Genomic DNA, 25,682 nt, shown 5'->3' with positions numbered 1-25,682 from the left:
AGAATCGCGTTATCCCGTCTAGGATTTGGTCGTCTGACTGCACTTGGAAACTTTTCCTCCCTCGCTGAAGTTAACGGCCCTAAAAACACCTCCACTGTTCCATAAATGCACTCAGGATGAAAAATGAAGCCACATAAAAACACCTAATGTTCTGCATCAATACGGGGCTTTTTCCTTTCGACGGGGAATCCGTCTTATTTCCTGTCACTTTTATTACTCCTTAAGCCGCGTCTTGCTCCTTTTTGGGGGCAGTAACCGCCCCCCCCGCCTGCATCTCGTCGCCTGCGCTCCCACACAGACGCAGGCGTGTTCTGACACATTCCTCGACAGATTATTAAATCCTCTGTAGCCTTTAATAATACTATTATGTTTATGTCTTCTGTTTTTTTTTGTTTTATTGTGGGAGACACTTCCAGCGAGCGCTCAAAGTCGAACCAGCGACAGAGCCGTCCCCCGCCCCCCTTTCCCTTGTGTTTGATCAGACTGGATGCGCAGACTAATTTGTATTAGTAGCCAAATAATCGTATTAATGCCCATTAGAAGCGTCACAAGTGGCGAGCATGAAGACATCACAACACCTACGTGCAGTAAGTGATGGCGCTGCGTCGCCTGACACACTAAATAAAGACGCTCCTCAGCGCTGAGCCAACAATGATACCTTTTCTTATTCATTTTCAGACCTTTTTTTTTCCCTTTCTTCCACCTTTTGTGCGTCGACTCTTCAAAGAGGACACTATTAAGCAGGGAAAGGCTTCATTTCTCCGAGACGAGAGGTTTAAAAGCAGCAGGGCCGGTTATAATACTCCTGATAAGGGTGTTGTGGTGTTAAAAACAAAACACGTAGTAACTAATGCACACACAGCAGGTGGAGTGGGTTTAAATATGAGGTGTCTCTCGCTGCAATTCAGCTTCCAGTCTGTCGTGTCATTTTTCATGATTTCTTTACAAATGTGGCCATCAGGCACAAAATCCTGCCTGAACAATCACAGCGGTGTACACGCGTAACGCGGCGGCGTATCTCGCCGGCACAAAGCCGCGCGCGAGGGCTTGTAAAAACCCACCTTGAACAGAGCTAAATCTGCATTCAGCACACGATTAGAACAGCACACAGATAGTATTTTTAAACAGGCTTTCTGGGCTTCAAAAACCCATTTTTCCCTCTTTTCTGTGCGATACAAAAACAGAATATGTTAATTGATAATCAGCAGTGTTGATTCAGCGGTGCATTCAGTGCAAATCTGTGCCCTTCTGGATGTCAGAGGGTTTTTCGCAGCCGCGCCGGTGCCAACCTCGCTGGCAGTTGCCGGCACCTGTTGGCGGTGCCAAGGCCTGGCAGGGGTTATCGATGCTCTCTGATGGCGCCCGACAATCACCGCGGAAAACCACTGCGGCTGCTTGCGTCACGCCAGATAGAGAGGAGCGTTCGCTCGACGGCGGCTCGCTTTCACCGCCGCTTTCTCCCGTTTTTTTTCTGAACGCTTCCAACGGCGGCCAAGGAAAAGAGGGGGGAAAAAAAGGGAGGGGGGGCAGAAAAAAGACGCGGTGTAAAACATGCCTTATGCGGGGGAAACATGCTGCTGTGCAAGTCAAGGTGACGCACCACGGTCTGGGTCTGGGTGTCGGGGGGGCTGCAGGGTGGAGGAAACCAGAAATTAAGCAGCTCTAAATGCTGCAGGAACATGAAATATTGATTAGACGAGGACGGATAACCTCTGGACGGACACCTGCTCCGGAGCGGCTCGCGTCCTCGTGCTGGAACGCTCCCACGTTTCTCGGATGCTGAACAATACGTGATGATGACATGGATTTGTAAAAATGCAGCACGGTTCGGGCCCCTCGTTCTCACACACACACACACACACACACACACACACTCACACACACACAGCCATTTAACCGCACGACACACCGCAGCTGTGTTCAGCACACGGAGCTGGCAGCTCGCTGAAACCCCCAGGATGGTTGAGATAAGACTCGATCGGCGAACTTGTGCGGACTCCAAACACTCGGTCGAGGCGCCGGTAGTTTCAACAAGTCTTGCATTTCCTGTTTGAAAGAAAGAAAGCAAACCCCCCACCCCCACCCACCACCACCACACACACATGAACAGTTGTGGGACCGTTTTAAATGCAGCCGCCTCCACAAAACTTCACTGTAACTCGGCCTGGATATTGCAAGACATTATTCCCTCTCAGGTGAGGTTTCGGGTCGTATCTTTCCGCTAAAAGCTTGCTGGCCTTCTGTTTTGACTTCCTAATGCCGTCTGGTTGGACTCAAATGTATTTTGAGATGAGCAAACTTTTGACCTCACTTTGGGTGGGTGGAACAATGATTTGGTTTCACAACGAGGAGCTGAATGAGGGACATAAGTGATCGGCACACTGTCACTTTATCTGCTGCTGGTTATGTCATCTTTTACCGGTTTCAGCCTCATTTTAAAGAGCTAATGTTTCTAATGTTACGGTGCGTACGTTTGGGGAGCTTTTCCTCGCTGCCGTCAGGCTCAGCTGAACGGCTCACATCTTCCGACGCCGCATTGTTTATGAAACAACAGCTTTTTTTAATTCAGGTGCGTTTCTCGGCGGCCTCCCCCGCAGGGACGAGCTCCGTGAGCCCGGCGGGGATTTATTAGCGAGCACGATGTGCCACGCAGCGCTTCACCTGACCGCCACGGCTGGCTCACAACCCCGGGTTCTGCGTCAACATAGGTGCACACACGCTTCCTGTTTGCTGTCGGTTTCCTGTTTTTGTACTTACGCAACCTGGACAGAAACACTTTCTCAACTTCAAGATGCAGATATTGGCCGGATGAGTCAGATGAGGTGTCTGCATTGAACTTTGCTTGACACATTCACCCCCCCTCTGACTCCTGACATAAATAAATAAAATAAACAGCTAGACCACCTTTTTTCTTGTTTTCTGGTCTTCTAAAGTCAGTATGACTTTAACCTTGTGCTTTGCATGAAATGGTGCATATCAGATATTTTTATTGACAACCTCAACAGATTATCTTGTCTGAGTTTGTGCAGTTTGCCAGCAGGGAGCGGCTCAGGAAATAATTACTAAATAATAACAATAGCTTAACGCTGACGTCCGGCTGCCGCCTGAACATTCTGTTCCTCCCCTCCCCGACTACTTGACAGTTCAGGGTTTTGTTGACAAAATCAACAGAGATTAGAGCGTCTAATACTTTGCAGGGATCTGCTTTGACATCACAGATGTGCAGCCTGCAGTGGAGGTGAAGTTTTGTGTCGCGGCGGTGCAGAGAAAACCGAACGTTGCGATGGGAAATGTCACCTTAAGGTTTCCATTCTGACCTGAGATTGTTTTCTTTTAGAGCCTTTGATGTGAGACTTATCGCGTCACCGCTGAATGCGCAACACGACTGCTGAATCAAGGAAAAACAGAGGAGCAAATCAGCAGCCACTTAAAAACACAAATTGACAAAAGACAGAAAAATATTAATCGGAGAAATCACCGCAGCTCGGCACTGACTCCAGTTGTCAACCGATAAATCACAAACCCATTATGGTATAACTAATTCTATACACTTCATTAATATTTATTAGAGCAAATAAAATATTATTACCATGGTTAAGTCTTTTAAGAATGCAAGCTGCAAATTATTGCTCACTTAAATGTATAAGTATGTAGCTCTTTTCATAGTCCTCAATAATAGTTTGTTTTCCATTTGAATAAAGAGTTCATATCACATGGGACATATATTTCTGCTTGTACTTTCCAGAAAATAAAAATAAAAAGAAATGACTATTCAAGACTGTAGCCTCCATACAGTAGACGGGCTTTTGGAGTTTTATTAGGGAGCCAGATTTCTGCAAGCATGGCTTGTGCCGTACTGTTTAAAAGCCTCAGGCATTCCTGGTCTTGTTGTTTTATCAAAGTTTTAATGACCCCCATATTTATTTTCTAGTCTCTGCTCCTGGCACAAGCCATTAGACTTCTAAATAATGTTAACAGTTAACAGTGAGCCTCGACTCACACCCACAGCCTCATATTCATACTGACTGCCATTGTATGCCACCAGGCACCGCACACCTCATCTGGCAATTATTACTCTTTTAGCTGTTTTTAATTTGTTTATCCTTGATTTTAGGCTACTTAGGTGAAGGGAGGCAAGCAAAGTAAGAATCCCATTAGAAAGTTTTTAATATTTTACTGTGTCTATAACAATACACTTCTTGAATCTTGAATATGTATGGATCCTTAGAAACATCTGCAGACAACAGTCTCATTGAAAAGTTAAATCAGTGCTCACTTCTTTCTGAGCGACATCATTTTTTAGCTTTTACGGTTCTTTTGTTCAGAAAAGTTTGATTTTTATTTCATAGAAACCAAGGTCAGCTGATATGGCTCTTCCTGTAGGGCTGATGCACATTATGTAATAATTGAGCAATAACAACTGATTTAATTGGTCTACCTCATGTTTGTATCTCAATTAAGAGACTAAAAAATAAAAATAAACTTTGGATTATTCAACAAAATTAAGGGTGCCTCAGACTTTTGCACATAATTGATTTTTCTTTTCTTTAGTATCTCCTGATGTTTGGGTCATATGACCCCACTGATAGAGTAGAGGTTAAATAGTTCACCTTACTTTTTGCTACTTTTCATTGAATACAATGAATAATACTGGGGCCAAAATAACAAATGAATCAATAAGTAGGTAAAAACCCACACACACACGCACTCACAAATCATAAATTAATGTATGTGTTGTGTATGTGTGTGTGTGTGTGTGTGTGTGTGTGTGTGTGTGTGTGTGTGTGTGTGTGTGTGTGTGTGTGTGTGTGTGTGTGTGTGTGTGTGTGAGCATCTGCGTGCTGCCCGGTAATAAATGCAGGACCGCCTCACTCTAATCAAGCTGATTAAAAATTCCTACGCCGCACAGCCGGAACTCGCACCAGCGTGGTGCGCGTTTCTGTCTCCATCACTTTCTCCACTTCATTCCTGACTTTTCCGCATGAGTTTCCAAAAATAAAATAAAATTAATAAATAGATTCATAAAAAATAAAAAAATAATAAAAAAATCAGCCTTGTCCCAGTGGAGTGGGATGATTCCTCCCTTTCACACACCTTCTTTTCGACCATTTCTCCCCTCTTTTCCCCCCCTTTCCACGCCATGAAGCGAAGGGGGAGAAAAAGGGAGAAGCGCAGGCAGCAGCGGCACCAGCAGCGAGGAGGAGAGGAGAGAGGAGAGGAGAGGAGAGGGGGGGAGCGATGAGTCAATACAACTAATAATTTAATGGGGACAGAGAGGGAGAGAGGGGGAGAGACAGACGGGGAGACAGATAGAAAGAAAGAGGAGCTCCATCCCGATCCAACAGGACGCCTCCTACTACTACGACCGCTGGCAGCCTTCACGGGCTTCCACGGCGAGCCGTTTTCCTCCTCGACATCGGAAAGTGAACCGCACTTTTTGACCCCCCTTTTTTATTATTATTATTTTTTTATTATTTTATTTTACAACCCGACGTTACGGTGTTTTTTTATTTATTTCTTCCGTGTGTGTGTGTGTCCGCTGGTCTCTCCGCGAGGCGGCGGGTGCAGCCGTTACAGCCGAGTCCGCGGCTCGCTTGCCTCGCGGATGTGGACGTTCGTGGTTCGAACTGACGCCGAAGTCCCTTGCCGTTACAAGTGAGTCCGCGGCTCCGCGGATGTGGACGTCGTGGTTCGTCGTGGTTCGAACTTAATGTCGCAGGTTTAAACCGATACCGATTTTTTTTTAATTTTTTATTTTTTTTTTACCCTTCTTCCCCTCCTTGCCTGCTCCGGTTGGACGGAATTAGCCAGCGTCAGGGCTCCAACAGTCATCACAACCGCTCACCAATGTTCGCCTGTCACGGTGCAGCTCGGACCCCGTCACCCCTCTCCCGGAGCCGGCTTGTTGTTGTTCCTCCGCGCCGCCTGTCAGTCCGAGAGGAGCAGGAGAAAAAGCTTCTCGTTATACACTGATTTTTTGTTTTTTTCTTGTTTTTTTGGGGGCAACCTTCCGCTGTCATGCACACGTGAAGCTTTACTAAGAGAGGACATCTCTTGTTTTTTTTTCGGGGTGGGTGGGTGGGTGGGGGGGTCTATTTTCTCTCACCTGGCCAAACTTGAGGAAGACGCGTCGTCCAGGTGGCGTTACATGCTCTCCAGTGCTGAAGTGCTGCGTTCAAGGTTGGTCCGGAGGCTTGTTTTCTCCCCCTTTAAATCAACTTATCTCCTTCTCAGGGTGTCCATTTGAACTTATTACTCCAGTTTCTGTGTTTTAAGGTCATTTTAAAAAAGTATCTGGATTCCTTTGCCCCCATTCCAGCCCTCCCTCTTAATTTGTGGGGGATTAATTACCTTATTGCATGTTGTGAATGGAGAAGTTCATGCTCTTTTTACCCAGTTCACATTAACCTGCATGCGTCATCATGTCGTGCTTGATCAAATATTTTAACTTTTGCCATAATTACCTGTAATAATAGACCTGTAACCTGGTTAAGGTCTGGTGCACCTGTGGATGGAGCCGACGTCTCGTCTTGTCCTTCTTTACCTCCCTCATCTCTTCATCTTTTTAACTTTTGATGACTAACCTCATGACTCAGCAGCTGCCTGATGTGGAGGTTATTTAAACTAACCCCCACTACTAGGGATGGGCGGTATGGACTAAGAAATGTATAATTTCTGGCATTTATCCCGATAACGATAAAAATGACGATAAAAAAAATACCAATTCAACTCCACCTTTGTAACTATAAATCTATCACGCTCTCAGATCCGCGTCATCAACGGGAATTTATCTTTCTTTCTTTCTTTCTTTCTTTCTTTCTTTCTTTCTTTCTTTCTTTCTTTCTTTCTTTCTTTCTTTCTTTCTTTCTTTCTTTCTTTCTTTCTTTCTTTCAGGCTCAAATCTTTCTTTCTTTCTTTCTTTCTTTCTTTCTTTCTTTCTTTCTTCCTTCCTTTCAGGCTCATTTCCTCCCTTCTTTTTTCCCTTCCTTCCTTCTTTCCTCCTGCTCTCTCCTTCCTTCCCTTCCCTCTCTCTTCCTTCTTTCTTTCCTTGTTTTCTCCCTCCCTTCCTTCCTTCCTTCCTTCCTTCCTTCCTTCCTTCCTTCCTTCCTTCCTTCCTTCCTTCCTTCCTTCCTTCCTTCCCTCTCCCTTCCTTCCTTCCTTCCTTCCTTCCTTCCTTCACGTACGTTGTGCGTGGATTTAACGCAGAATCATAAATCTAATTTATTGTTTTTCCCGCGAGATGACAAATTCTTACCGTGGGGAAATTTTTTTGACGGTTTATCGTGAACGGTAAAATATCGCCCATTCCTACCCACTACACACACGCGCACACACACACACACACACACACACACACACACACACACACACACACACACACACACACACACACACACACACACACACACACACACACACACACACACACACGCACACACACTCCCTAATGTGTGATGTGCAATATCTGTCTACCTCACAAACAGCCTACCTGCACTGTTTCTCTTTCTTTCTCGTACTGCACTACTTTTATTCTCATTCCAATGTACGTACTGTTTATATCTTGTAATTACACATTTTTTACTCTTTCGCTGCATGTGTGTGTTGTGTGTACCGCTGCTGCACAAAGCAAATTTCCCCTTTGAGGGAGGAATAAAGGACAATCTAATCTAATCTAAAGTTGTAAAGTTATTGGCTGTGCTGAACATCGTGCAGCACTTCTTAAAATACCGTTCACACCTGTAAAGTCGTTTAACTGATGTTGTGTCTGTCACAACACGACAGCGTCATGAATGTGAAGCTACACTGAGTGACTCACAAACCGAATAACGTTTGTTTCCCCTGCTGCGTGAGTGTGTGAGTGTGTGTGTGTGTGTGTGTGTGTGTGTGTGTATGTGTGTGAAGCACAACCCTTGTTTCCTAAACGGCTCCGTATTCATTCAAGTGGAATCTGCCGGTAAATTGACGTGTTTGCACGAAAAAACCAGGGCTTGTTTGCCTCGTCTCACATGGGAATCTGTTGTAGGACAGCCATACATAATATATGTGTTGGAAAAACGTTACAGCAGCACGATAACGTCACCAGCGGCCCGGAGCAGCTCTGACGGTTACTGGTACACCGGCTCTGTTCTCAGAAGTCTTATTACTCTACGCTTTTCTCTCTCTCCCTTCACCTCGTCACATCGGCATGTCTCGGCCCGACACCTGACCTGTCGTCGTTGTTGTGTTTGTGCCTCCCCAGGTGATAGTGAGCAGAGGTGCTGAGAATGATGGAGCATCTCAGCGAGACGTGTCTGGGCAAGGAGAACTCTGAGCTGGTCAACAGCATGGCGGAGACCAAGGTCCCGCCGGCCAAGCTGCCCCGGCTGGAGCAGAACGGCAGCCCCCTGGGCCGGGCCAGGCTGGGCAGCACCGGGGCCAAGCTGGCCGGCATCGCCTTCAAGCCCAGCGGCCACCTGCTGAAGACCTGCCACAAGAAAGGTAGGAGCCACGGGTTTGATGCGCTTAGCTATACCAAACCTACAAAACATGAGCGGCCTCCAGAGTTGTAAATCTCAAGGCTCGTTCAGGGGGGTCGGGTCAGGTGTTTACTAGGGATGGGCGGTATGGACTAAAAAATGTATCACGATAATTTCCGGCATTTATCCCGATAACGATTAAAAAATACCAATTCAACTCCACCTTTTCAACTATAAATCTATCTCGCTCTCAGATCCGCCATGTTTGTTACACAAATCGTCATCAACGGGAATTTATCATTTTTTCTTTCTTTCTTTCTTTCTTTCTTTCTTTCTTTCTTTCTTTCTTTCTTTCTTTCTTTCTTTCTTTCTTTCTTTCTTTCTTTCTTTCTTTCTTTCTTTCTTTCTTTCTTTCTTTCTTTCTTTCTTTCTTTCTTTCTTTCTGGCTCATTTCCTTCCTTCCTTCCTACCTTTTTTCCTCCTGCTCTCTCCTTCTCTTCCTCTTTTCTCCCTTCCTTCCTCCTTTCCTTGTTTTCTTCCTTCCTTCCTTCCTTCCTTCTTTTTTCCCTTCCTTCCTTCTTTCCTCCTGCTCTCTCCTTCCTTCTTATCTTCCTCTTTTCTCCCTTCCTTCCTTCCTTCCTTCCTTCCTTCCTTCCTTCCTTCCTTCCTTCCTTCCTTCCTTCCTTCCTTCCTTCCTTCCTTCCTTCCTTCCTTCCTTCCTTCCTTCCTTCCTTCCTTCCTTCCTTCACGTACGTTGTGGATTTAACGCAGAACTATAAATCATTTTTACACAAAAACTTTATCAAAGGGAATTTATCGTTTTTACCGCGAGATGACAAATTCTTATCGTGAGGAATTTTTTGGACGGTATATCGTGAACGGTAAAATATCGCCCATTCCTAGTGTTTACGGTGTGAAAATCCCCCAAATTCAGCTTTTAAAGTGCTGATAGGACAAATATACAACCCTAGTATGTTAACTCTTTTCCCTTTTGACTATAATTACTAAGGGGACAAACATTTATGTGGAAATTCTGCAGATTAATTGATTTTAAAAACAATGATGCATTTTGCAGTCTGAATGCAAAAGAAGCAATACTACTAAAAAGGCTCATTTTACTTAAAAAACAAAAAAAACTAGCTGCATTTGTTGAGCGTAAAAGAGAAAATGAATCCATGTAAATTAGGTGGAAGCAATTTAAATGCCGTTTAAATCATCCCCCATCCCAACGTGCACACATCCACGTCGGTTTCCACCCACCACCACCCCTGTGTGCTCTCCAAAACTCTTAAACCTTTTTACAATGCTTCTTTAGTCCTCTGTGCACTCACACACACACTCTCACACACACACTCACACTTATTTGCCCAGACAAAAGCTAATAGAGGAGCAGTGTGAGAGTTATGTGTCGCGCTGCACAGCGGTGTCACTGCTCCTCTCCGCGGCTCTGACATTTGTTTGTCAGGGGAAAGTTGCAGTGTATTAAAGAGCCGTTGCTGCTTAAAGGGAGTCTTTACTTAGAGATTATGACATAGCTTTTTAATATAAGTGGTGTTGTCTTGTGAAGAAGAAAATAAAAAAAAAAAAGCATCCAATATTTGTATCATTTTATGCTTGTTTTTATGGTTTTAAGTGGAAATGAGGTTTAGAACTTGACTTTTTTGGAGTTGTCGCCGCGCTCGGCTGCCAAAGCTCAACAGTTAGTCGGTTTGTGAGGCTTCTTTGTGGCCAACGGGGATGCAGGAACTCCAGGAATGCGGCTGTGTGAGTGCCCTCCGATGGGCCATTCCTCTTATTTGCTACTTTTTTATCTGCGTGTTGCGCTCCAGCAGAGAGGGCCTAATGTGTCACTTCATCATCTGTGCTTCTCTTGGCCTCCCACCACACTCGGTCCTCCAAGCCCCCCCCCCCCTCCTCCTCCTCCGCCTCTCCAGCCCTCCAGTTTTGCAGGTTAGCAGAGGGTGAAGCAGCCGAGGGGCGGACGGGCCGGCGGGGCCGACAGTCGGCCGCTGAGGCTTCGCAGAGGACCCACACTGGGCATTGTGTCCCAGCCCGAAACAATATTTACCGCAGCGCTCTCTGGGTTCCCTGCAAACAAAGCCAGTATTGATCCCCCAAATGAACCTACACAGCAGTCTTTATTGTTAGATCTTTATCTATTAAAATCAGGGGAGGAGAAAAGCAGCTCTTTCAGCACATTCCTTTGCATTTGTCGGCTTATTGATTGTTTTGCCCGAGCTGTGCGCATCTTCTGGAATCCCTGAGACTGGAAAATATTAGTTTGGGAATAATTGTCTTTCTATTTTCCTGCTGGGATAACTAACACGCAGACGTGGGTGATGGCACGGGCCGCCAGGAAGTAGGGCAACAGGGCAGCTCTAAAGAGACGACTGTCTTTTTTTTTATTTTCTTTTTATAACCTCCAGTTCACACTGTAACTTCAAACTATCAAATTTGCCCTTTTTTTCTTCCAGCTCTGAAATTACAGTAATGTTATTTTAACAAAAAGTGGCATATTGGTTGATATTTGCACAGTGGAACCCTGTCTGTGGACGGGGATTGTTCACTCCACCTAACAGCGGAGCCACTGTTGACACAGACTTGTAAACCTCAGGGAGCAGAGGTGGCTCTGGGTAGAAAGCTCTGCATCATGGGAAGATGATTTCGGGTTGGCAGGCGGCGACGTCGGCAAACGTGATCGCAGGAACCTTGGGGAGTGAATATAAAGAGCGCATTGTGCCAGAAAGGGGAGCGATGAGTTGAGGGATTTCTGTGGATGCTTTTCGTGTTTGTTCGTACCGATTTAAAGCTTGTGATTCGGTCTGCAATGTGTGCAGAAACACACACTCTGCAATGTTGCATCACCTTTTAAAGCTCTGTGCAAACTTCTAAACAGACAAACGCCGAGTCATCAATTTGACGTGAGAGATTGGCACCGAAAGGTGAATTTTTTATGTGGAAACTTTCCCATGAAGATGAAATATGTTGGTTTATTTCTTCCACCCAGCAGTGGTTGTCAGTCACTGATAATCCCCAGACACTCGCCGTACCTAAACGTCTCGTCCCCCTGTGAAGAGAATAGTGAAGGCTTGCAGGTGGAGAAACTCTGTCTGAACCTGTGTCTGTGTCGCCAGGCAACATGCTGCCGGTGTTCTGCGTGGTGGAGCACTACGAGAACCCCATGGACTTCGACAGCAAGGAGGAGCACGCCGAGTTCGTCCTGGTGCGGAAGGACATGCTCTTCAACCAGCTCATCGAGATGGCGCTGCTATCTCTGGGATACTCCCACAGCTCGGCGGCGCAGGCCAAAGGTACCGCCCACTCTCACCCGGCCCACTTAACCCCCCGCCGGCAGATCTGAAGCTCCCGTAACGCATCCTGACACTGATCCCTGACGGGAGATGCTCCAGCCTCCCGGGGGTCACGCACACTCGTACCGCCGCTCTCCGTCACCTACTCACACGCACCGCTCGTATTCTGCTCGCACTCTTAATGTATTTATGTGCACTAGTGCAGCCTGTTTCCATTTTAGTTTTAGTCTAGTCTTTGGGTCAAGCTATCATTTTAGTTTGTATTAGTTTTAGTCACGTTCATTCTCCTTTAGTCGTGTCAAGTTTCAGTTTGAGCATTTTAGTCTTATTTTAGTCATAATTGTCCATTTTAGTCTAGTTTTAGTCAAAGATCGTATTTAACGAAACCCATTTTACAATTGAAACAAGGTTAGCTTATTATTATATTATTGTTACCTTATAGACTCAAGAATACATTCATTCCAGATTTGGAAGACGCTCTAATTTGACTTTACAACATATTTATTTTTCCGCATTTCTCCGCGTCTTTTTCTTTTTCGACGACACATTCGCTTTTTTTTATTTTCCACGTCTATGCAGGAAAGTGTATCCAAAGATGGTTTATTCTTTGGATGGGCTCTGCGTTAACGGCATCAGCCTCTAACTCTAAACCAGACAAAACTACTGAAAACATGGAGATTAAGAATCTTTGTTAGAACATTTCGTCCCGTTTTGGTCAACGAAAATGAAGACACATTTTAGCATAGTTTTCATTTTGTAATCTACATTTTAGTCTCGTTTTTATTCATCTACGATATTGCATTATATATTTAATTATCGTTATCGTCACATGACCAGCATATTCGTTGCATCTCGTCTCGTTTTCCTCAGGTGATAAAGGTTCGTTGACGACGATATTTAGTCATAATTTTCGTTGACGACAGCAACTTCAACGATGCGGTGCAGGTGTGAGAGGCCGGTGCAGGGAAGTGTCTGCTAATTGCACTGCAGGCCGAGCTTGGCTATTTGAAGGCGGCTCTCTCCCCTGTCTTTTATTATAGCTTGTCCATCACACTCACACTCACGCAGACGTGCCGCTCATCCCAGCCCACCTCTCCCGTAGGCAGCCCTCCTTGTCACATCTCGCCGTGTGGGCTGGCGCCGGGTTTGGAGACGGTGTCGGGGGAAATCGTCGCTGGGTTGCTGTGATTTTTCAGTAACGAATCAAGAGAAGCGGAGAGCGTTTATGGCACCAAGATGCTTCCAGGGTGCCTACACATGGTGTCGTTCGCACCGTGCATGTGTCGCCGCTCTAAATTATGCCGCGACAGCGGGCTCGGATGCTCGGTTGTCTCGTGTGTCCACATCTGCTGCCGCCGCCGAGCGCGTCCACGTTCACCCACGTCTGAATGTAAACGGCGCCTTGTCCCCGCAGGAATGATTCAGGTGGGCAAGTGGAACCCCGTCCCCCTGTCGTATGTGACGGATGCGCCAGACGCCACAGTGGCCGACATGCTGCAGGACGTCTACCACGTGGTCACGCTTAAGATCCAGCTGCACAGGTAAGAAACTTGCTTTGGCTCCCCGTGTGGTTACATAAATATGCACGACTCAGAATCATAAATCATCCACAAAGTTTTGTTTTAAACGATCAAAGCACACGAGTTCCTCCTGAATGCAAAGATCCCAAAGTCCCTTTAATCCCTGATTACAGCACGTACGCTTTAGCCAGAGGCAGGTGCCAATCTGCCCCGTTTGATACGGAGAGTGGCGTTCTCACCCTCAGCCAGGACTGACTGACCGCTCCCAGGAAAAAGGGAAAAACCCATTTGAATAATGAAAACTTCCTCAGCAGGCGATGCCAGCGCGACACAGAGGCCGCTCTATCTCCCAGTTTAACCATTAAGAGATCGGGGCAGGGATAGCCAAACCTTCCTTGCAACGTTGCCAACGATTTAGTCTGCAAGGGCATACGTGATCCGGTGGATTTAAACTCCTGTGGCCGCTTTAAATTCAGTAAATGATATAAACTCACATGTAATAACCCTCAAAGATTTAGTGGTTCAGCTGAAATAAGTTAATAAATAAAACCGACTTTCACATGAACAGTGTCAGTAAATGTAAAAATAAAGTTAAAGTTTATTTGCCATTTGTATATGTGTTGGAGTAAACATTTAAACAGGAAATAAAAAGAATAAAATAACAATAAATATCAGACACTCCATCCCTCCTTCATCACAAGCCGGGACCCAAATCAAAGACGATTTTCTGGTTCTCAAATTCATTGAAAAGGTAGTGTAGCTTAAGCCTCAGATTGTAGAGAAATAACCACGTTTTCACGTACAAAGGTAAAATAAAGAAGTGCAACTGAAAAATATTCCCCAAAATATATGGCTTTAGCTGAGCATCCACTAATTAAATGCACAAATACAGTAGGAATGAAGTTATTCAGTCATTAATCAAGCTTCAAACAGGAAACAGCCACTTTTAACAGACTCAGGTGGGGTTTTCCTGCAAATACATGGAAAAAAATGCTGAAAATGATGTACTTTACCAGTATCTGACTGAAAACAGGTCTTATGACCCACTTCTGGGTCCCGACCCACCAGTTGGGAATCACTGCTCTACACCACACCTAGGGATGTTGCACGCTGCTAGCTGCTAGCTGCTACCTCCCTGTAGGTGTGAGGCTTCGGTGTGTTTATACACACTTCTAGACCCAGACACAAACGGGCTCATCAGTGTTTTTGGTAGACACGAAGGCCCCCCAGCCCGGCTGACTGGTGCCGGTGCCAGATGCACACTAACTAACCCAGTGTTCTGTAACCCTCCGGAGAGCTGTTCCTGCTCTCCTCTCTGCCCTCTCCTGCCGCCCCCCCACTCCCCACCGCCTGATGTGAACACGTCCACCAGCGTGAACACAGAAGGTTGTGTTTATTTCCGGCTTGCCAGCCTCCGAATTCACAGATAGCCGCCCTCCTCCGCTTCCCCACGCTTCTCCCTTTTCTCTCTCTCCCTGTCTCGCACCGGTTTCACTCGTCTTGTTCGGCTCCGTTCCCCCCCGGAGGTTTCTCTCTGGCTGCTCGAGCTGTTGAAGGTGTTTCGGGAGGATCCATTGTTGCCGTGCTGCTGGAGTGTGTGCATGTGTCAGGCGCTGGGGTTTTTCTCCTCGGCAGATGTTGGCCTCGACCGTCGCACGCATCCTTGTCTGTTCCCTTCTCCTGTTATCTCCCCGCTCGTAACGTTTCCCACACACACACCCCAACGACAGATTTATGGTCAGATGCACTAACAATATCTCACACACTCGTGGACTCGCCGTGCTGCACAGCCTCTCCCCTCGTACGCACAAGTAATTCAGCGATAAGTGCCATGCGAAACCCACAACACATGCTTTGCACATGTCAAGTGTTAATCCGGAACTGGTGCAATCACCGAAGCTCGGTTCGGTTGCTCCTCGCTCTCACCTCATCCAAATGTGTTTCTGGTTTTCCAGGTAGAGCCAGCTGTCTGCAGCCCATAACTCTGGCAAGCAGCAAAAAGGCAACGCCGGCTTTATTGGAGACATGAATACATTGTGATTTTGCTGCATATTGTCAGTATTGCTATTATATCGGATGTACTCCGTCCCCCCGCCCCCCACCCAGCCTGCTGCAGAAATCTACCCAGTAAGACCTTAAATTGTTTCGCCGAGCACAACAAGCCAGGAAGGTAGAAGTAACACGAAATAATAGTCGCCACATGCAGCTGATGTATAATTCATGCATCAATCCAGCAGATGTGTTGTATAAAGTAATTAACTAATCAGAACAATCAGGAGAGAGAGAAAGAGGGAGAGAGGGAGGAGAGGAAGGCAGACGGAGAGAGAGAGACAGAGCAATCTCCAGATGCATCTGCTTGATGCGCCAAATGAAATCTGTCTGTCTTGGAGGGACGCTTGCAGCAGGAGAGACGAGAGAGCCGGGGCCCCGAGTGCTCGGCTCTGCTTCTCCCTGGTCTTTCACTCTCCTCCTCCGTCTGACGGGGGTTCACTGTCCCAGCCAGGGCCGGACTAGCACTGCAAACACAACAATAACCGCTTCCCAACCAATGACCTTTTTGATAAAGCTCAAAGAAGCGTTTTAACCAACAGTACCATTGATTACTGATTAGTTATTAACAAGTTTGATCCAGAAAAGCCTCCGTGGGATTTTGCTAGTGATGCAGCAGACTGCAGATCTAAGCCCAAACCAGTAACTGATGATAGAAAGCTGCTTGGCCGGTGTGGATAACTGATGGGTTCATGTGCAGCCTGAGGAGAATAAAAGATGCAGACATGGAAACTAATATTTTAGTAAGTTTGGCCGAAACATACGAGCGACCAAGAGTCACGGCTCTGAAAAGGATCCTTTGTTTTTTCCTGTGAGGAAGAAGTCACAATAATTTCTAATCTATAAACAACCTCTGGAAACACAAGTGGTTGAAATAAAGATCTACTCTGATTACACACTGTGTGTGTGTGTGTGTGTGTGTGTGTGTGTGTGTGTGTGTGTGTGTGTGTGTGTGTGTGTGTGTGTGTGTGTGTGTGTGTGTGTGTGTGTGTGTGTGTGTGTGTGTGTGTGTGTGTGTGTGTGTGTGTGTGTGTGTGTGTGTGTGTGTGTGTGTGTGCAGCACAGAATATCAGATTCAACAAACCTTTAAACTTGAGGACTAAAATTAGATAAATAAATAAATCTCACACAGACGCACACATACTACAGCAAACGATACTTAACGTTACTTATGATTTCAGTTAATCAAATTCTCCCTAAACTATCAGGTTTCAGAACTAAGATTGGTTTATGTGTAAATACCAAAAATCCTATTCAAGGATTTAATAAATACCAAAGAACTGGGTATATTTAGCTGTTGTGACGAGAGGTTTATATGTGGAGTTGAAGTAGTTTTTTTTGGAACTACAATAAAGGTGAAGACATGTAAAAGAAAAAGCACATTATTCACAAAAAGAGTTTCCAGCGGCGTTTACGGCTTTAGCACTTCTGCTGTTCCTTAAAATAGCTTTTCCAGTTTTCACGGGAAGATTGATCCCAACACGTTGTTGTGGTTGTTGGCCTTGGCGCTGCCCGCCGCTGCTTCGTGTTGTTTTAAAGCCGCTTCACTGCGATGACGACGGTTCAGGTGAGATATCAGACACGTCGTCTCTTCTTCTCGTCTCTGAATCCTTGCTGGATGTGAAAATCCCCAGACTGGGACGTTAGCTCCGCCGTTGACGCTCATTTCCAGTCAGGCAGACAACGGGCCGCGCCGGGTCCTGAGGGTCCGATCACACCGTTTTAAAGGCCCATCAGCAAACAGTTTCACTAATGATCATTAATTTATCGTAGCTTTTTACTGGGTTCGATTTATTTATCGTAAGTAAATATTGGGCATCAATACATTTTAGGTGTTGATCAGAAAGATTAAGCAATTTCAGGAGCTGTAGTTAGAGGCTTTGGTATTTTTTCACGTTTCATCGATGGTTTAAACAGTAAATTTACCAACTGAAACAACCAAGACAGCAGTTAAAATAGTTTTAATAAACCAAATTATCATAGGACACATTTAGCAGTTTCTATCCTACTGCGTTGAGTCGTGGCAGGAAGTTTTACCGTCCTTAGAAATTGGTTTTAAACACGCATTTGAATGCGAATAAAAAGCACCAGTCCCATTTAAGCGAGACAGCTGAACCGTCACGTGGACAGAAAAGGACGCGGGGCCGGAGCATCGTCCCAGAACAGTTGAGCTTTTATTCAGCCTTTTGAAGCGTCGGCCCGGACGTCCGCTGTCACGGTTATTGGGTTGTCGCTGATGAGATCCCCGATCAGAAGCTTGCAATTGAGATCAATCAATAACATTTATTCTGTAGCGGGATCAAACACCAAAAGTTTTATTGGTTTGTAATGTCTGGCCTCCAGAAGCTGCGAGTTTACATTAAAATGAGCGTGAATCCCATTTGAGGGGAGACGAGAGGCTGTAGCTACGAGTAGAAAGCGAAGGAGGGGGGTCATTTATCAGAGGAGAAATAAAGAGAGGTCTCCTGAATATTTTTTCCAGTTTAGCACTTTGTAAATGTTCTCTAATGAGGCCCGTCCGCTCCAGCCAATCACGAGGTTAGGTTTCGCTGTGGAAGGATGTTTCCATCTTTGCACATAAACGCTTTTTCTTAAATGTCAAAAACCTTCCCACACAAGCATTAAAAAAGAGAAAAAAAACTAATCCCAGAAAGTCATTCCTTTCTTTTCTTTTGTGTGTATCAACAATTTCTGATGCCATGTTTGAAAATATCACTAAAAATATTAGCTCTGTCTTTTTCTTTTTCTTTTTTGTCTGTTCATGATCTCCATCCTTGTCCTCTTTGTCCCCCCCCCCCCCACCCCTGTGTGTCTCCCCCTTCTCTTCGCAGTTGTCCTAAGCTGGAGGACCTGCCGCCCGAGCAATGGAGCCACTCTACAGTAAGAAACGCCCTCAAGGAGTTACTCAAAGACATGAATCAGAGCTCTCTGGCTAAAGAATGTCCTTTATCACAGGTGCTGAAGCCCAAACTGCTTATTAAAACAAAAAAAAAACAAACAACAGAATACAGAAAAAGGGAAATAATCTCAACCCCTTCTCCCTGCTTCCATACCACACGACAAAACAAACACACCAGTCTCCATCACCTCCGCCTTTTATCCGTCACTTATCAGATGCCCTGAGTTTGATCAAGTGGGAAACAAAATCGGCATAGAATATCCGAATCAATGCCTATTGTCATTTGTTTGCTGCATTTTTTTTCTTTTCTTCCACCGCCTACAACACACACACACATACACACACACACACACGCACAGACGTGCATACAGTGGCAGCCAAAAAGCAGAGGTGTTATTGAACATATGGTTATTGTTAGATAAACATTGGACCAGACCCAGAACGATCCGGATTGTTTTTTTTTTTTTTTCCTCCTCGTTGTCGATTTTTTGAGTTTGTTCTCAGCGTTTCATGGCGCAGGGCTGCTGGAGAATTGTGCATTGGCGTGTTAGGTGTTGCATTCTGCGTTGTTGTTGTCGGCTGGGGGGTTCAGCAGAAAGCACCATTGTATTAAGAGGCGGCGCGGCGCGTATATCATGGAGGCAGCTCTGGACTGAGAGGAATGAGCAGGCCGTATATCTCTCACCGCCGCCAATAACGCGCGTGTGCGAGAGTTACACTTGGAGATGTGTGTTTGCTCGAGTGTCTGATGTCAATGTACATGATGCATGTGTGTGTGTGTTTGTGTGTGTGTGTGAGTGAAGCCAGCTCCCCTCCCAGGCCGCCGTATGGTCACCTGGAGACCAGCGTTTGTGCCGTTTGTGTGTACTAGTGTGAGCGAGTGGCTGCTCCCAGCATGTGTGTGTGTGTGTGTGTGTGTGTGTGTGTGTGTGTGTTTGTGTGTGTGTGTGTGTGTGTTTGTGTTTAGCTGGGCATGAGCGGTGCACTGATGATGTAAAGAGTCCCTGGGTGGCGTTCAGGCGGAGCCCAGCCCGGTCTGGTAATCACCCTGTTTACGGTCCATATGTGAAGACGGCTCAGAGGAGAGCGAACGCCGGCTCCCAGGACTTAACGCACAAAGCAGCCTCAGTCTGTCTCCGGCGCGTGTTTGCAGCGGTGAGACGCAGACTCGCCTCAAATTAAACCCGGGTTATTTTAGCCTTTTCACCGAAGATGAAAGGTGCTTCTGAAAATACCTCGAGCCGAGTCCGCCTCTCCTTCCCGTACTCAAACGAGCAGCTGAATTATCATAAACGCTGAAACGCTGCAGCCGGCCCCGCGTTGGTTTGGGGTAGCGAAATAAATGTAACGTGGGAGCTTTGCTGCCGTTGCCTGAGCATCCGAAGAGGTTCTCGGTGATGGTGCCGTGCAGATCATCCTCAGATCAGATCCTCCTCCCAAACCCGGTCCAGGGCCGTCTTGAGTAGATGGACCCCATGCTCCCAGAGCAGTGACGTCACGGCTCTGGCCCCGCCTGTAAGGTCCCCCCAAAAGTAAAGAGAGGGGCGAAGCAAGGGGGGTGGGGGGCGGGAGATTAGCACTTTTTCAGGATTAGTGTTTCCTTGATATTCTGCTGCATAATCCTGGACTGAAAGTGGAGGTTAACGGATGAGAGGAAGAGAGTCGGCCTCTGAACGGGCCTCTGAGGAGACGGGAGGGCGGTGGGAGGGGTGATTTTCTCAAATGCTTCTTTTGTCCGGTGCCTTGTCAAACATTTAGTTTCATTCCTTTGTAGCGGGGAGTGGTGCTTTTGTGCGATCGGCCTACGAAGTCGTGAGGGTGGAAGGCGCTTGGCTGCTCCGGGGAAAACCAAAGGCTCGGAGAATCCTCCACCACGCGTTACCTGTCCTGATCCTGCAGCCTCTGGCCCCTGTTCACAGAAACTATGGCAACAAACGACAACCACCTTTCCACCCGGCTCGTTTCCCCCACTTTCCCAACCCCCCCCCCCGTTCGCTCGCTAGCGCCGGGCGGCCCTGTGATGCACCAGCTGCTGCGTTGTGTAGCGGCAAACACTCATCAAAATGCCATCTTTGCAGGTCTACACCACCGCCGGCTGCCACTAGCGCAACCTGGGTGCCAGTGGGTCCGTGCACGTGGGTGTGCGTTAAAACGAAGGCTGGGGGAGGTTCAGGGGAGGGGGTGGGGGGGGTCATCCCAGTCGAGCTCAGCTAGGTGCTCAGCAGAGACAAGAAACTGTGTTGCAGGGATGATATGCTTTTTTTCCACCAGCTGATTCGAGACATAAGGCTGGGCTAGTGTGTGTGTGTGTGTGTGTGTGTGTGTGTGTGTGTGTGTGTGTGTGTGTGTGTGTGTGTGTGTGTGTGTGTGTGTGTGTGTGTGTGTGTCTGTGTGTGTGTGTGTGTGTGTGTGTGTGTGTGTGTGTGTGTGTGTGTGTGTGTGTGTGTGTGTCTGTGTCTGTGTCTGTGTCTGTGTGTGTGTGTGTGTGTGTGTGTGTGTGTGTGTGTGTGTGTGTGTGTGTGTGTGTGTGTCTGTGTGTCTGTGTGTGTGTGTGTGTGTGTGTGTGTGTGTGTGTGTGTGTGTGTCTGTGTGTGTGTGTGTGTGTGTGTGTGTGTGTGTGTGTGTGTGTGTGTGTGTGTGTCTGTGTCTGTGTCTGTGTGTGTGTGTGTGTGTGTGTGTGTGTGTGTGTGTGTGTGTGTGTCTGTGTGTGTGTGTGTCTGTGTGTGTGTGTGTCTGTGTGTGTGTGTGTGTGTGTGTCTGTGTGTGTGTGTGTGTGTCTGCGGGGGTTGCACTCGGTGTGTGTATCACGGTCTAAAACTGGCAGCTGGGTGCCTGCAGTACCTGCCTGCTGCTCTGCTATTCTCTCCCCCTCACACACACTTGCTCACACACACACACACACACACTTGCTCTCACTCACACACACACTCCCCCGCTCTTCCTGTCTCCCATGTTGGGGAGTGGAGTAGATGTTGGGGACCGATAGCAGCCCAGTGCCACTTCCTGGTCTTGCTGATAAGCTCTCTGTGCTGCAGATGGCTATCACTTAAAGGATCCACACACCGGCTCATGCGCACAAGCGCTCTGGCACACACCGGGACTCGGGGCACACACACACATACGTGCACACATATGCACACTACCTGTTGACAAACCCCAACACAACCCTCCTGCTGGTACCTCGGTGGAAGCAGAGGCTCTGGTTATCTGCTTGATTTCACTTAGTGTGCATGCATGTGTGTGTGTGTGTGGTGGAGCTGTGGGGAAATAGGTGTGTGTGTGTATGTGTGTGTGTTGTTTCCCCCACACATGCGGGCGGTGGCCCCCTGTGAGAGGTAGAGTGATGTATTGAGGGAGAGGGCTGATTAATGAGGAGCGTTTATTAGAACATCTGTGTCAAAGATGGCGGCGGCGGAGAAGGGAGCGAGGAGGATCCGCAGGCCTCCCGTTTGTTGCCTGGAGCCGCCGTAGCCCAGATATACTGTAAATAAAACATGGCAGGCTGGAGGAGAGGAGTTCATTATGCGCCTGATTTTGAAGGAGAGGTTGTCTCCGGTTAAATATATGCTTTTTCGATGGATCCTGGGGTTGGGAGTTGGCTGCCGCCGCCAGGTTGAAGTGGAATGTCGGCTCCGCTGCCAAATCTGCGTATTATCGTCCCGAATATCCACTTTTTCTCCTCCAAAGTCATAAATCAGGAAGAGAAGTAGTAACTCTGCTCCGACTTCTGTACATCCCATCTCGATGAGTGGGAACCAATCGGCCTTTTAAGAGCAGCGAAGGTTGAAGGAGCAGTTAATTCTCCTTTTAACAAGAATATTACTTAGATCCAAAAGAAGGAAGCGCCTCATGCGCAGATGTATGACCCATTAATGAGCTAATTCTGACTTCCTAACCCCAACCTGAACTCCATCCTGGTTTTTTATTGAATGAAGGCTTTTCAATATGTCTATAAAAGGCCACTTTGTTATACTGTGCGAGTCCAACTGCAGACCCCCCCCCCCATGTTGTTCATCATGACGAGACGATGCACCGCAGCATTGTTGGCACAGATTCACACCCAGCTGCAGTCACCAGCGTGACTCTCAGCTCTCTAATTCCCTCAAAGATACGCAGCTGAACGTGTGAAGGGAAGCGACAAGTGCCGGTCGGAGCTCGTTGGGTTTGTGTCGACCGTCGTTTCTGCCGTAAAGATCAGCGAAAGTATTTACATTTATTGTTGTTTTAGAGGGTATGCATTGACGTCACTTTCCCACTGGAGTGGCAAAAATGGCTGCAACTAGTGGAGAAGACGGGATAACAGCCGATTATCGGCTTAAATTAAAGGCAGTTGGTCTTGACAGTGACCCGTACAGTTACCCCAAGAACCAGTGGTCCATGGACATTAATATTTGGCCACGAATCGAGTTTCCTGATATTTATATGTACTTAATTTCTACGCCGGGGAAATACACGAAGCAAAGCTTGAAGGCATACAAAAGTCTTGACGCTTGGTCCTACTTCAAGGCAGGATTTGTTGCAGAAATTAAAGTAATGAGGCACCGAACTTTATAATTTGACCGTTTAACGTTAGCTACCCAAAAATCCAACATTACCTGATACAAAACGGGAACCGCAAATCCACATTTCGGTGCCTGGAATCCAGTTGTTTCTGCGAATTGCAGCGATCCATTTGTCTCTCTTAAGCTTATTTTTCGGCAGTCTGTAAAACGATAACTCTGATGTCTTGCTAAATCTATGAGTACAGTTGATCGCACAACAGCTCTTTCCCATTTTAGATGTTTTCCAGTTGCTCAAACTGAAAGTTTACGCAGCCACTAAGTCTTTCTGCCACTCAGTGCGCGTAACCCGCTGTGAAGTTGCATCTGTGACGTCATGCACATTCCCTCTATTCCAGCAGGACTTGGGGAGGCAGGTTATCTGCTGTTATGAACCGTTTCTGATCCTCCCCTGAGGATTTCCTGCACACGGGCCTCTGCTAAAGTTCCTGCAGGCTTAGCGGCGTCATCACGCCGAGCAAACATCTTCACCGGGGGGGTCAGGGGGTCAGAGTTGGACTGACCTCTCCGATGACCTCTCCAAGCTGTCACCCTCATGTCTCCTTTTGTGCCGAGCAGCCGAAGCCTGAAACTCCTCGCCGAGGAGCATGAAACTCCTCGTGCTGCCTTGCTCGCTGCCAGAAGGTTCCCCCGCCATCCTCCGAGCGCATATATTATAGAACATGATAAAGATGGGAGACCTATGATTTGAAAACAGATGGTTTGGTTCTTTTGAATATTTATAACAATCAAAAACAATTTCTCCTCCACCAGCCTCTGCGTTCACCTGGAGGCTGGAAAGGTGTTAAAACATTGATTTTAATGAAACTGGGTGGGGGTGGTGGGGGGTGAAGGAGCCGTGTTGAAGTAAATGTTGGGAGGGCAGAGCGCTGACGGTATAGGCGGAGCCGGGGGCACGGCAACATGCTCGGCGTGGCCCCCCGTCCGCTTGAAGTAGTTGTCTCCAACAGATTGCATAAATAAAGAGCTGGAAAATAAAAGAAGCTTATCTGCTCGCATTACTCAACTCCACAGCTGCTGATGCTCAGTAAGCTTCTTTTGAAGGTAAATATCTCTTCTTCCCGCTTGCTCTCCGTGTCAGCCGGTGTAAAACGCGGCGGATGCTGCGCCCCCCCCTCCCCGCCCCCCCCGGGAACACAACCAGTCAAACTCAGTGGCATCTGATAAGGAGAACAGATAATATAATTTTACAAGAATAGATCCCAAATTTCTGCATGCATATGCTTTCAGTTGGCCATTTTTTTCCGTTTCTTTCATTTTTGTTTTATTTGTTTTGACAAGTTACAGTGTCACTGCATGTTTCACAGGCTGCAATATTGCGTCTGTATTTCCCACAATGAGAATCTAAAGTCTCTCTCCTCTCTCTCAATCCATCTCTCTCTTTCAGAGTATGATTTCCTCCATTGTGAACAGCACTTACTATGCAAATGTGTCGGCGGCAAAGTGTCAGGAATTTGGGCGCTGGTATAAACATTTCAAGAAGACAAAAGATATGATGGGTAAGCAAAACGGAGGGGTGCAAAGTATGGCGCTCACGCTTTTGTCTCTCTGCGCACACACACACACACACACACACACACACACACTTACACTTTCACACCAGTCATCGTTACAATATGTCCCCTCACCAAGCGCCTCTTTGTCTTCCTGCTGTCGCATGCAGCAGAAATACATTTTTATCTGGTTATCTAATAATTTGAGATTACTGCATGCAGTTGAACCCGTGCAGCGTTTATCTCTAACCGAGGCCAGTTCCCCAGCCGGACGGAGGCCTCTGGCCAGTGGGTGTTTGTCCAACGCTGCAGTTTTCCTCGACGGCTCTAACTGGCCACCGCCTCGTATTGGATTCACTTCCCTTTTTTTATCCTCCCTCCACCGATCTTAAGAGAAATCCCCTTTGACCCTCCAGGAAATGGGGTTATACCAGTGGCGAACTGTGAGCACTAATGCTGGGCCTTCAACTGGGAAAAGAAATCATTGCGGAAAAAAGCAACAGTACACAACGTCACTCTCGTTTTCGGCAATTTAACTCCGTCTCTCAGCCGCTCTCACCACTGCAGAGATTTGATGTTCAGACTTCATGAAGGCCTACCATCTTTTGTTTTATTCCCGCCCACTTGAAATCAAACTGTGATTGGTCGATTTGCCCGTCACTCTCCACACCAAAACACATACAGTAGCTTTGCCTTCCCCGGGATTCGTGAAGTCCTAACCAATGAATGAGCAGCTAACCGGGCCTTAATAGAGACAGACCATTCTGATTGGATAACAGGTTTTCAGGACATGAACTTGACAGTAAACTTAATTTTAGAACATAGATGAGAAAAAATCTGTTAAATATATTGTATTAAATTAAATGAGATAGAAATAAAAAAATATATATATGTTTTTTTATTGAATACTTTATTATTATTACATTTATTATTATTTCTTATTTTTTTAGGCCTTCTCTGAAGGCGTAGAAGGCCCTAAAGGTTCCCCATTGGGTTATACAGTGTAACACCAGCACCCGGCCGGGAGATGCACTTCTAATGTATTCTTCTGTTTTTAGATTACGCAGAGTAGCGTTGTGTTGTAAGACATGTTCAGATATTAGTTTTAGCAATCTGTGGATCTGTTTTCTTTGCCGGTGTTCTGTTGCTCACAGTGATGGGAGACGAGATACCACGCAGAAATGTTTTCACAGCCTTCATGCAAATAGCATGTTGTGATCGTATCTTATCTGATCCCCTTTTTTTTTCTGTTAAAGTGACGACAGCGAACGGGAACATTAGTTACTTGAGACCTGCTGTACACTTCTACACGTTATCTCTCACTCGTCTTCTCTCGGGTCGGCCGATGCTGATGCTGATGCTGATGTTGTGCTTCTGTGTGGCGGGAGTGGGAGA

General features: G+C 46.6%; 1 protein-coding gene across 1 annotated transcript in view; it reads left to right on the top strand.

Moving 5' to 3' along the window:
* satb1b (SATB homeobox 1b) overlaps positions 1-25,682 on the top strand; it is a 73,099-nt gene that overhangs the window by 4,864 nt on the left and 42,553 nt on the right. Inside the window, 5 exon segments of the mRNA XM_061717479.1 lie at positions 8,240-8,478; positions 11,591-11,767; positions 13,182-13,308; positions 18,168-18,216; positions 24,182-24,293. Coding sequence (XP_061573463.1) covers positions 8,265-8,478; positions 11,591-11,767; positions 13,182-13,308; positions 18,168-18,216; positions 24,182-24,293 — 679 coding nt within the window. The 5' untranslated portion in view covers positions 8,240-8,264.

The sequence above is a fragment of the Cololabis saira genome, chromosome 3 (genome assembly GCF_033807715.1).
Source record: "Cololabis saira isolate AMF1-May2022 chromosome 3, fColSai1.1, whole genome shotgun sequence".
Taxonomy (NCBI): Eukaryota; Metazoa; Chordata; class Actinopteri; order Beloniformes; family Belonidae; genus Cololabis; species Cololabis saira.
This window is presented reverse-complemented; position numbering and strand designations above follow the sequence as displayed.